The sequence below is a fragment of the Dasypus novemcinctus genome, chromosome 15 (assembly GCF_030445035.2).
Source record: "Dasypus novemcinctus isolate mDasNov1 chromosome 15, mDasNov1.1.hap2, whole genome shotgun sequence".
Lineage (NCBI taxonomy): Eukaryota > Metazoa > Chordata > Mammalia > Cingulata > Dasypodidae > Dasypus > Dasypus novemcinctus.
The window spans coordinates 97,687,069-97,699,114 of record NC_080687.1 but is presented as its reverse complement, the minus strand read 5'-3'; the positions used below and the strand labels follow the sequence as shown (position 1 = coordinate 97,699,114).

The following is a 12,046-nucleotide window of genomic DNA, read 5'->3' as shown; positions in this document are numbered from 1 at the left end:
ACCGCATGTATTTGTTAGTTCAATACAAATATATGATCTCCCAGACTATACTCAAATGCCCATATTTCAAAAAGGACCTGCTTTTCTGGATTATTTAGATAATTCACTGGCTTTTTCAGGTAGGGAGGTAGAAAAGAGATGACTCCCTTCTGAGCTCCAGGAAAGTCACTTTCCTGTGGTTTATAAAGGATGGCTATCACAGCTGGCAAAATGTATTCAGTCTGCAACTACACACTTGTGCACACACACGTACATACACACACAGAGACACAGAGTTAACACTCTCATCAACACTTCAGAACGCAGAAAGCCTAAATACATTCAACATTGAATTCTTAAGGAAAAATGACTTGAATCTAATTTTTAAAAACTTAAGCCTTCAATATTGAATCTACTCCATAATCATGTTTCCATTTAAAAAGGAGAAAAGGTAACTCAAACAGAAGTGAAACAGAATAATGTGGTGTTTTAGTTTGACATAGAGCTCCCAATGCAAAGTACCAGACAGGGGTTGGGTTTTACAACCCATTTATTAGGGCAAAATCCTACAGTTCTGTGGTTGTGAAATAGCCAAATCAAGGCACCATCAGAGATGCTTTCTCACCAAATTCAGCTCCTGGTGACCCTGGCGCCCTGCCATGTGGAGTGACAAGACAGCAGCAGATCTCTGCCTGGTCCCTGCCTTCGCTCAAGGCTCACCGTTTCCCAGAGCTTGGCTGCGGGTACCAGGCATGTGGCTCATCTCTTCAGCCTTGAGCTGCTCCATGAGCCCAGCCTCTTGGGGGCTTCAGGCTTCAGCTTCAGCTGCTAGTGATCCTCGAGGCCTCTCTCCCATGGCAGCGGCAAAATGGTGACTTCCTTTCTCTAAGTCTCCTCCCTGTGTCTCCATTTATGTAAGGCCCAGGAAGAGGGGGAAACCAAACCTGGGTCATGCCTCACTGATGGAGTCCCATCAAAATGAACTGATCAAGTGACCTATTCAGGGTGAGAACCAAATCAAAGGCAATCAAAAGGTCTCACCACTTTTTGAATTAAAAAACATAAATTTTGGGGGGGAGTCACCAAATTGAAACTGTCACATCTGGATATTACTCTCTCACTAAATAGGTTTATAAAAAACTAAAGAGAGCATATGTAGGGAAAATAAGCCAATAGAAAGAAAACTCCTACATTCACGGGCTTGCTCAGCACACTATTATTTCTAATGAACAGCTCTTGGAAACAATGCAGTGTCCAGGACTAGAAGTCTCTCTGTTTGACAGGTGGACTTCCACACAGCCCCATGTTTTAAGTGGCATCTTACTGCACACAGGGCGATGGTCCTTAGTCCAGGGCGTCCCTGAATCCACACCTCTGGAAAGTAAGCCCCAGTCTTCTGCAGTGGGCAGGAGCTACGGGCTGCAGACCATTCTGTCCAGACTCCCCCTCTCCTGACCTGCCTTTCTCCCCGCCTGTTCCACCACAGGGTCCCTGATGTCTGCGGTGCTGAGCGCTGCAGGGATCACAGCATAAGTGAGCGGGCCTGTCCTTCTGCCGCTGCTGCCTCAGGTTAGGGTTCTCTACTTTTGCCAACAAGTTCCTAGTCCTAAGTCCACACTTCACTTTCACTATTTTATTATTCTGTTTTCCTTGTCTCTCTGTTGATCCCTGTGGTTCAGTCCTTTAATTTAATCACTTTAATATCATTTAACTTATGTGAGAAAACAGAAGTAAATGTCAATGCTCATTTTTCAGTGATTATTGGGATGTGTTTCATAAAATTCTTACATTAATATTCATATCCTGTTGAATCTAATGTTCTAGAACCCTTAGAGGATAATATTGTGTATGTGTTGTGTATTGAGGAAAGAGCACTGGACTCAGATTCCTAGTGGAGCCTAAATTTTATGCTTGTAAAATATTTTGTAATCCCATATGAAGGCAGCCGGTCGACTGCAGCTCGTGGAACGGTTCCGCCGGGGGAGAGGGCGTTCCTCACGCTGTCAGCATGGATACGGGTTGTCGGGGCGACCTCTCTTGCCTCGCTCCGGGAACCGCCGTTGGGGCCACAAATCAGCTGGGGCGAAGAGGACCGCGCTACGAACTCACACGAACACCAGCCAGAAGAAACAGGAGACTTTATTGAGAGAGCCAGCACATGTGGGCTCATGCACAATCTGCAGATGGTTCAGGGAAGAGGAGGGGAAGGGGGCATATATAGGGATATGGTAATTTAGGGGAGGCACATGCGCCTTGGCCTTGCGCAATGACTCAGCACTCCTGACTCACCATGACTCAGCACCTACAACTTAGCACTGTGATGGCACCCAGGCCCACAACACGGCCTATGCTCCCTACATCTCACCCCTTTCTGTAAAATAAGGTAGCCGTATGCACATGGCCATAAACTTGCGGTGACCTTGTCCGTCTTAGGTTGCCTTCCTCTGAAGGTCTTACCCGCCAGTGGCTGCTGGCCAAGCTCAAGCAAGTGTAAGGGTGCAAGTGGCTGTACCTGGCTTAGGTTGCCTCCCTCTGGAGATCTTACCCGTTGTTGGCTACCAGCCCACCAGCCATGCCTTTTGGGGAGAGTAAGGGAGAGGGCAGTCGCAGTAACAGTGCGAGTCAATTGTCAGCGGTCACTGAGTCATGCAGGCTGGCTTGCTGAGGTAGGTGGCACATAGGTGTTGGAGGCTAGGCAAGAGTCAGGGGGTGGCCAGAGCATAGGAAGGAAAGGGAATGGGACATTTTGAGTTCTTTGGAGCAAGGCTGTGTACGATGTTGTTGAAGCAGCATATGCTCGGTGCGGCTACACAGCGGTGGTAGCAGTGGCGGCTTCTTCTCTCGTGGGGAGACGCTGGTAGCCAAGGGGGTGCACACGAAAGACGGTGACTGCTGAAATATACTCCATTCTTCTTTGCAGCCATCACAGGAGACGGGGCTAAACTGAAAAAGACAATTAAAAGAACAAGAGGGCCAAGGAGCGGGGCAATTCAGGCTGCGAGTGGGGAGGTAAACCAACTGAGAAAGGAGGGAGGGACTAGGGAGTTTTTGGACAGTGATTCATGTAAATGTTTTAACTTATTTATGTTTTGCTCTATAACCCCTGACTCATTAACAAAATAACAGCACTCTTCCTGGAGGAAGAGACAGGTGCCTCCTTTCTCCACAGTAAGGAGATCTAATGCCCTTCTATTTTGTAATACAACCTGAGCGAGAGAGGAGATTTGCCTTTGTAGGGACTCCAGGGATGCAGTAGTGGAGTCCAAGATGATCTATCTGTAGCTCCTCTTGGAATTGCGCCGCAGTGGCGATTCCATGACCGAGGGCGCCGCCGGCGGTGGCAATGGCAGCAACCGTGGTTGTGAAAGAAATTCCCACTAACACGGGGAGAAAGGTGGCTCTGTTTGGTCTAGGTGAAAGCAACTGAATAATTTCCCCTTCAGAATACAGTGTAAGCTGGGGAGTGAGGGTGACTAGGACACATGGTTCAGGGACAGTGTCATTAAGGCAGGTGAATAGGGACTGATTGCACCACAGGTAAAAACCAGTGGGTACAGAAAGTTTGGAGGGAGTGTTTGATTGGTAGTACAAGAAGCTGTTTTGATAAAACAGACTCTTTGTATACTGATTATCAGGATAGAAATTTTCCATAAACTTTCACCAGAACAAACAAATGATTTGAGAGTCTTTGAAAAAGGACAAAATTTTTAACTTTGATACATACTACTTGATACTAAGGCTTTTTCAAACTTTATAGACAGACCCGTCAAATCTTACTTAACTTTAACCATAAAAATTTCTTTCCACAAACCTTCTACACTTTCAGCATTCATCCAGGCCTTGTTCCACATTTTACTCTTTCTCAACAACCAATCATCCTATCTTAGGACAAAATCATCTCCTGTTTCCATAGCAACAAAAATGCATTCCATACATCCCCCATATCGAGCCACCAGGCAAACCTCCCACAACATACAATTGCCACCAACACCAAACGAGTCTGTCAAAACAATGAACCTTTCTTCACCCTAAATACCCAGTAGCATGCAATACTAGAAACAGTCCCCTAGAAGCCAGTTTGCAGGGAAGACTAGCCACCAACAAGTTTTCCTGCCATAAAATTACCTTTTATTATTATCATCATCAATTCAGTTTTATATATATTTAATAATGACCTTTTGGAATTAGCTGTTTAAATACCTTAATTTAAACAATGTTTCATTAAACTTCTTATAATTATTTATAACCATATAGATTATTTATAACCATATAGACTATAATTATATTATTTTAAGACAAATTTTATCTTCACAGAACACATTCCGTTACTGAAAGTTACCACAATACCTTCTACAACTTGCCACATGCAAATTAAGTTCCAAGAGTTTATGAAAAATAAGCCATCCTATTTTAGGACAAAACACACCTTTTAGAAAAAACTTATTAAATTTCAGTCAGCATTCCCACAAACTTTCAACCTTCTTCAATATTCATTTAAGTTTTACATCCTTCATTTTATTCTGTGAAGAAAAATAAACTATTCTTGTCAATCTAGGCAAGAATAACTTTTTATGAAGACTTATAGTTAATTTTGTTAATAAGACTTACAATTTTTATCATTGTAGATATCTTATTAACATTTAAAAACTTATGTATTAATATAATAAACTTAAGTATTAATATAAGTGCTTATTTAATTTTTGGCCATTTGAATAGAGCTCTTTTTAAGATTTTTATTAATTTATATTTACCATCTGGAGGTATCACAATATACACTGACATTGAACGAACAGACAAACACAAAACAATTACAACACATTAACAGAAACATACAGTTTATTTACAATCGACTCATAATTCTTACTTTCTTGGTATAGCTGCTTTTAAATTTTTTGTTATATATCACATCTTAGATTGTACTTTTTAAGATTTCTTCTGGAATCCATGTTGCCTGTAATATGCAAGCTTGTGCTAGGAAACATTATCAGTTTATCATTTTATCAGTTAAGATAACTTGAGCAGCATAAATGTAGTTAAGTTCTTATTTTGCAGTTTAGGCAGACCTGTTAACACACATTTTTGTATTATTATTCTGTAAGATTATACTGAGATTTGAAGTTCCGGAGAAAACTATTGATTTAAAACTGAAAATTCCTTTTAGACCTTGATAAAAATTTTGTGCTACTTTTATTATCTTGGTTAAATAAGCCCAATCAGAGTTAGCACGGAAATAAAACAAAACACAAATGTTGCTACGTTTTTCTCTTTTTCCAGTGTCTTAACTATATTAACCCTCAGTAGCCCACAGCTACATTGTCATGTAGACAGCAGGGTGAAGGTGATTCATTGAAGTGTAGGGAGGAGAGCCTTAAGGATTTGAATTTGGGGGGCAGAGGTGGAAGTAGAAAGATTGCCCATAATGGGGCAGGGGTAACTCACGCAAACACGGGCGCTACGACGTCCGTCAGGCAGCGGGGTCCCTGTCCGTTGGTCCCTGTTTGGGCACCAGATGAAGGCGGCCGGTCGGCTGCAGCTCGTGGACCGGTTCCACCGGGGGAGAGGGCGTTCCTCACACTGCCAGCGTGAGATGCGGGTTGTCGGGGCGACCTCTCTTGCCTCGCTCCGGAACGGCCTCTGGGACCGCAAGCCAGCTGGGGTGAAGAGGGCCGCGCTACGAACTCACAGGAACACCAGCCAGAAGAAACGGGAGACTTTATTAGGAGGGCCAGCGCATGTGGGCTCATGCGCAACCTGCAGACGCTTCAGGGAAGAGGAGGGGAAGGGGCGATATATAGAGAGATGGTAATTTAGGGGAGGCGCATGCGCCTTGGCCTTGCCCCATGACTCAGCACTCCTGACTCACCATGACTCAGCACCTATGACTTGCACTGTGATGGCACCCAGGCCCACAACATGGCCTATGCTCCCTACACCCATATACCATTTTCCTTATTCCTTTGCCCTCATATTTGAATCTAGTTAAGGGAAGAACTGTGGTTCAGGTGACTGAGCTCCTGCCTACCTCATGGGATGTCTGTGATTTGATTCCCAATGCAACCTAAAGAAGACAACGAGCGGGTATGATGGGCAGGGGCAGTGACCTGATGCAACAAGACGACACACAAGACCAAGAAGAAAAAACATAATGAGACACACAACAGGGCAGGGCACGCAGGGGCTTAAGTGATTACGCATCTCCCTCCCATATCAGCGGTCCTGGGTTCAGTTCCTGGTGCCTCCTAAAAACAACATACGGCAAGTGCAAACAATGAGGGGTGGGGAAAATAAATCTTTACAAACATAAATAAAAATTAAATTTGCTTAACTTTTAAGATCTTTCTTTTGAAAGTAACATTGAATTTTTGTCAAACCAAGTGTACTTTCAAGGAATGAATAGAACCAGCCTTAACTAAACTTAATGATTTTTCCACATGCAGTAGAAGTATATCTTGTTTTTCTCAAACATGGTTGTGCCCCACATATACACTAGAAGAAAAGTAAACCTTCAAAACTAAAAGTAAACCTTCAGCCACTGCAGGACCTCACTGTCCATGAGGGAAGGCAGGAAGCAGAGGGGTGGCCCAGGGAGGTGGGGAGGGGGGAGTCACTGTGACAGGAGCTGCGTGGATCACAGCAAGGGCACCCTGAGGGAAGAGCAGCAGCAGGTGGGTGCTGTGGGGCAGAGGCTCTCCTGGAGGGAGAAGCCTGTGTCCCCTCACCAGGGAGAGGACCCCCGGGGCAGCCTCCTGGGGACTGGGGGCCCAGCAGCCTGCAGCCCCTGCTCTCTCCAGGCCTGGGGCAGCCCCTCTTTCCACCTGGAGGGCTGGGGGAGGTGGAAGCACAGGCTCTTTGGAGGACAGGACCCGACAGCAGCTTGGGAAGAACAGGCCCGACTCTGGGGAACGGGACAGCATTTGGTGCAGGGGGGTCACCGGCACCCCCCACCCTCACCTCTGCATCCTAGAGCAGCTGCCAGCCCTCCTGCTCAGATCTGCACCAGGCCAGGTGCACAGATGCCCAGGCATGGGTCCCAGGGTCCTGAGGTGAGGGACAGGCCACGGGATGGTTGGCTTGAGGGGAAGGAGGGAGGGGAGGGTAGAAGCCTACGTGGGCTTTGCAAGGGCTGCCAGGGAATCCCGTCCCCAGGGCAGGACCCCAGGGATGCAGTGTCCACTTCCTGCTTGGAGCTGGAGAAGAAGGGGACCTCGGAATTTTATTTTCTATTGTTATGCATATTACTGTCCTTTAGAGGGAGCCCCCTGTGCTGCATCTTCCCCTCCTCCACTTCCTTGGACCACTGTGGAGGACAGGGTGGGAGGGGGAATTTCTGGGCAGGGAAAGAACTGAGAGACCCCCAAACCTCTGTAAGCATCAGGCCCCGGAGGGGAGGAATTTTGCCAATGACACCCAGCCTCCCTCTGTTCACCCTGCGGAAGTCACCCATTCTCCCAAAGAAGGACCTACCAGGGGAAGCCAAATGAGTTCCCCAAACAGTCACATAAGATGCCTCTCAGGTGGCCGCCCCCAGCTTCACCGCCCACCGCCTGCATCGGGAGCCCCCCTGAGCCTTCTCGCTGCTCCCAGTGATGCTTCCCATGCTCCTGCCTACCTGGGGGGCTCTGCCCAAACCAGAGATGGTATCGACCCTCTTCTTGGGCAAGCTTTGAGTAAACAGACTCTGCTCTCATTTGACTTCTCTTTATTTCTCCAAAATGAACTCCACTCTCCTACAAAGAGGAAAAGATGGAGAAGGCAGGAGAGGAGTGCAGGGCCCCAGGGGACACAGGCCAGTCTCTGCAGCAGCGTGGGTGGGGCGAGTGGCCCCCTGGCAGCGAGGCTCTGCAGGCCGCTCCTCTGGGCCCCTAGATGGTTCCCTTCACCTTCGGAAGCTGAAGCCCCTGGATCTTAGGAGCCGATGCTTGGAAGGCCTTGTGGATGAGGATCTCCTCTGCAGGTGGACCCACCGAGACCCGCCCAGCACTGCAGACCTCCGTCCTCCATGCCCTAAGCCCTCCAGCACACGTGGCGCTCGTGCCCAGCAGCCGAAACTGTTGTTCAGGTCCAACTACAGCTGCTGTGTCCACACCTGCTCATCTCCCCCACTGTCCTTTCAGGCTCCGTGTGGCGCATGAGCTTCTTCCTCCACAGTAAGTCTAGGGAGAGCAGCCTGGACTCTTGCCATGGTTTCCATTTTGGTCACTGCCTCTGCTTCTCCTCACCAGAGGTGGGAGCATCTCCATGTGCTTTTTACTCTCAGGTTCACAATGGACTTCTTATTTCACTGCCATCTCCCAGACTCATTCGCCAGGACCAGGAATCAAAGACAGCTCAAGCACAGGTGGCTGTAGCCCCTCAGGCTCTCTGGACTGGGCGCCTCAAATGCTCAATGGAGAGGCCAAGAACCAGGAACCCTGCAGCACGGCCTGGTGGCCTCACTACCCCACAGCAGCAGCTTGGATGGAGTCCAAAAACAAAACTTCTTCCCAAGCTAAGTCCAAGAGAGCTCTGTCCACAGAGGGCAGCTCCCACAGCAAGGCACCTAGGGAAATTTTCCCTGCATTGGGTCCCCAGCTTCTTGTTCTGGCAACAGCCAGGCCAGAACACACCCAAAGGGAACCTGTTCAATGTTAAATGAAGATATAAGCAGGTCGGGTTTGCCAGGAGGTCATTGAACCTCAGCAAATACCGAGGGGAGAAACCAAGGTCCACTCAGTAGACTTACCATGGAGGACGGAGACCAGGAGCCCCATGGAGCCCACAGAGGAGATACGGGAGACAATCACCAGCAGCCACGAGTGGGACCTCAACAGCCAAAACATGCTGCTGTGGTGTATGTCACACGGGGCTGGGGGTGTACACAGGGCAGGATGGGGTGTGCAGAGGCCACGGCGAGCTCGCAGTGGGGGTCCAGTGAGGAGGACCCCAGCACCTCCACGGCATGCAGAACTATACCAATAACTAGAGGAGCTTTATCCAGCTCCCAGGACATGTGGCGTCAAGGGGCAGCCCCTGGGCCTCACCACAAGCCTGGGAGAAGGACAGGGGAGGGGAGCAGGCCCAAGGCAGCTCTGGGGTTCTGCCTGGGGGTGTGGGCAGTGGTCGCCTGGGCAGCGAGGGCCTGCCCCCCTTGCCTGCTCTCCCAGAGGGTGCCTGGGAGTGCTTTACACCTGAAGCAGCTTTGTGAGTCTGGCCTCAATGTCTCTAAAGGCCCTGGAACTCCCAGACACCCTTTTGACCTGCACCCCATGGAGCCCCCGCCGTGGCAGCCTGCACACCTCCACCCTCCACTGGAGGAAGTCCTCCTGGCCCGGCGTGCCGCACACGCACAGCAGCCCGTGGGGCCCCGTCAGGTCCCACTCGCAGCCAAGTGCATCGAGCACCCGGCAGATCTCCCCCATTACCTCGTGCGGCTCCAGGGAGCTCGTGACCTTCATCCTCCACTTGGGGTCCCGTGACCGCGGCAGGGCCCCCTGAGGGCCCACTTGGTTGTCCCTCCCCTGGTGCAGCTCCTTGCAGGCGCACCCTAGGCACAGGAAAGTCCAGAATCGCCTCCACATGCTCGGCTGGCCCTGCCTGTTGGCGGGAGGGGAGGCAGGCCTCCCCCTGCAGGGCAAGTTCTTCTGCTCACCCCTGACTTGGGGTGTTCCCCTGGGGATGGCTTCACCCGTGCCAACAGCGGACAGGTAAGTGCTTCCTTCAGAGCCTCCTTCCCTACTGCTTCTCACGTGGGAGGAGGCGGTGACCGCAGGGCCAAGCAGGGGACCCTCCTGACGACGTTCCTTGGGGCAGGGCCTGGCAGCCTGGCTGGGCCTCACCCAGGCCATCCGGGGCTGCTGGTGCACCTGAGGCAGGGCCAGGGGCCCTGTGGGGGAAGCCGACGTCTTGGAGGCTCCTGGCTCTGGCATGCACTGGCTCTCCCGGCCCTTGTCCATGACGGCCTGACTGAGGATGGTCCTCTGTAGGGGAGGAGAGCTGCAGGGTGGACCAGGGCAGGGGGCAGGCTGTGGTGGGAGGGCACAGGGGTGGGCTCCTCCCACTCCTGGCCTGGCAGGGGGCTGGGTCTGCGGGGTGCTGGTGGAGGTCCCCTGCTCCCATCTGCTGTGGCCCAGCAAAAGATATATGGCCATGACTTCATCATGTCTGTCATCTTGCAAGGACGCCTGTATCTCCTCCTCTTTGTAGCCCATGGCTACCATCGCTGCTATCCGGTGGGGGTCCTGGCGAGCTGGGAGGGGCTCCACATACGGCCTCAGTTGTGCGTGCTCATAGCCCGTATTGACCCACGGGTCAGTCATTATGTCTGGGAGGCTTGACCTCCTACAGGGATCCACTGTCAGGCACTTTTGGAGGAGATGCCTGCAGTCCACAGACAGGTAGTGTGGGATGCGGAACTCCCCGCTGAGCACCCGCTTCTGCAGGAGCTTGGAGCTCTGTGCAAAGAAAGGGAACTTCCCGCTGACCATGTTGTAGAGAATCACCCCCAGGCTCCAGACGTCCACGGCCGGCCCAAGGTACGTGTGCCCCTTAAATATTTCGGGGGCAGTATAACAGGGAGTGCCGCACAGGGTTTTCAGCTGCTGGCTGATGTCAAAGGTATTACTTAAGCCGAAATCGGCAACTTTCACATTCCCAGCAGCATCCAAGAGGAGGTTCTCCGCTTTCAAGTCTCTATGCGAGATACACTTCTGGTGACAGTACTGCACAGCAGATAAGACTTGGCGAAATTTTGCTCGGGCCTCCTCTTCTGAGAGAGGGCCATGGGCCATCAGGTAGTGCAGGAGATCACCTCCACGGGCGTATTCCATGACGAGGTAGAGCTTCTCGGGGCTGTCAATAACTTCAAAGAGCCGGACGATGTTGGGATGGCGCAGGCTCTTCATTATGCTCACCTCTCTGGAGCGCATGCGGAGGCTGCTGGGGCTGTCCCTCTTGTGTATGATTTTCACGGCTACCTCATGGTGGGTGAGGACATGCCGCGCTAGAAAAGTCATGGAAAAGGCACCTTTGCCTAGTAATCTCGAGAACTGATAATTCTTCAGGTGGGTCTCCTCCTTAGCCCTCAAGGCTGGGAGAGGCCGCAGCATACTGGAGTTTATGCTGGGCTGGAGACCCGGTGACTCTAGGCAGACTTTCCGATCGGAAAGCCTGAATAACTGATCTAATAAAAAAATAAAAAAATAAAATGCTAAAAAAAAGAAAATAAAAAATATGATAATAAAAAATAAACAGGAGTAAAATAAAAGGAAACGATTAAAAAACAACAAACAGGCAAAAGGTAAAAGCAAAATAATTTTTTAAAAAAGTAAATAATAAAGAAAACAAAATCGGGAGAAAAGAACTAAGACAAAAAGAAAAAATAAGAAACAAAATAAACGAATCCACAAATGATAAATAAACCAGCGAAGGGCAGTCCTAGTCCACAGGTCACCAAAACAGCTTCCTGGGTAAGCGGACACTGAGCCTCAGCTGCAGGGCCTTATATAGGGGCAGCAGGCCCCGCACAATGGCTCCTTGTGAGGTCATCCAAGCAATGGGCCAGTCCAGGCTGTGGTCATCCTCAGGGCTTTCTCCTCACTTTCTGGTCTCAGAAACCCTCTACACTTGCCACAAAATTATGGAGGATCCCACAGAACTTTGGGTTTCTGTGGGTTCTAGCTCTTCCTAGTTCCTTATCAGAAATTATAACCTAGAAGGCCACAGTGCCTTCTACATTTCTAGTTTGAAAACCTTAATGATATCTGGCTTTGAAAGAGTTCAGAATATCTACATTGGAAATATCCAATTCTTTTTCTATAACTCTACACGAGCTGACTCAAAGGGATCCACAACTCAAGTGATAGCGTGGTTCTCTCTGAAAATGTTCTGTTGCTTAAAGCATAAGAAGGTACATTACTGGCATCTATAATGCTGAGGAAAAGATTGCTTTCATCCTACTTTCATTTCTTACTTTCACTTTTGCCCAGGTTTTCTGTTGTAGCTGTCTCCCTTCCACAAGCCAGAAAACTCACTGGAAGACCTCCTTTTTCCTGTCTTTACAAGTAGAGAGTGAAGCTGTGCATGAAGAAAG

General features: G+C 49.5%; 1 protein-coding gene and 1 pseudogene across 1 annotated transcript in view; one reads left to right on the top strand and one right to left on the bottom strand.

The window, feature by feature from the left end:
* The window catches only part of LOC101443920 (succinate--CoA ligase [ADP-forming] subunit beta, mitochondrial-like), a 32,792-nt gene extending 27,562 nt beyond the window's left edge, over positions 1 to 5,230 (top strand). Inside the window, 1 exon segment of the mRNA XM_071208288.1 lies at positions 1,921 to 5,230. Coding sequence (XP_071064389.1) covers positions 1,921 to 2,211 — 291 coding nt within the window. The 3' untranslated portion in view covers positions 2,212 to 5,230.
* A 3,910-nt stretch (positions 5,231 to 9,140) lies between these two features.
* LOC101445142 (serine/threonine-protein kinase MARK2 pseudogene) lies at positions 9,141 to 11,063 on the bottom strand (annotated as a pseudogene).
* Positions 11,064 to 12,046: the final 983 nt, after the last annotated feature.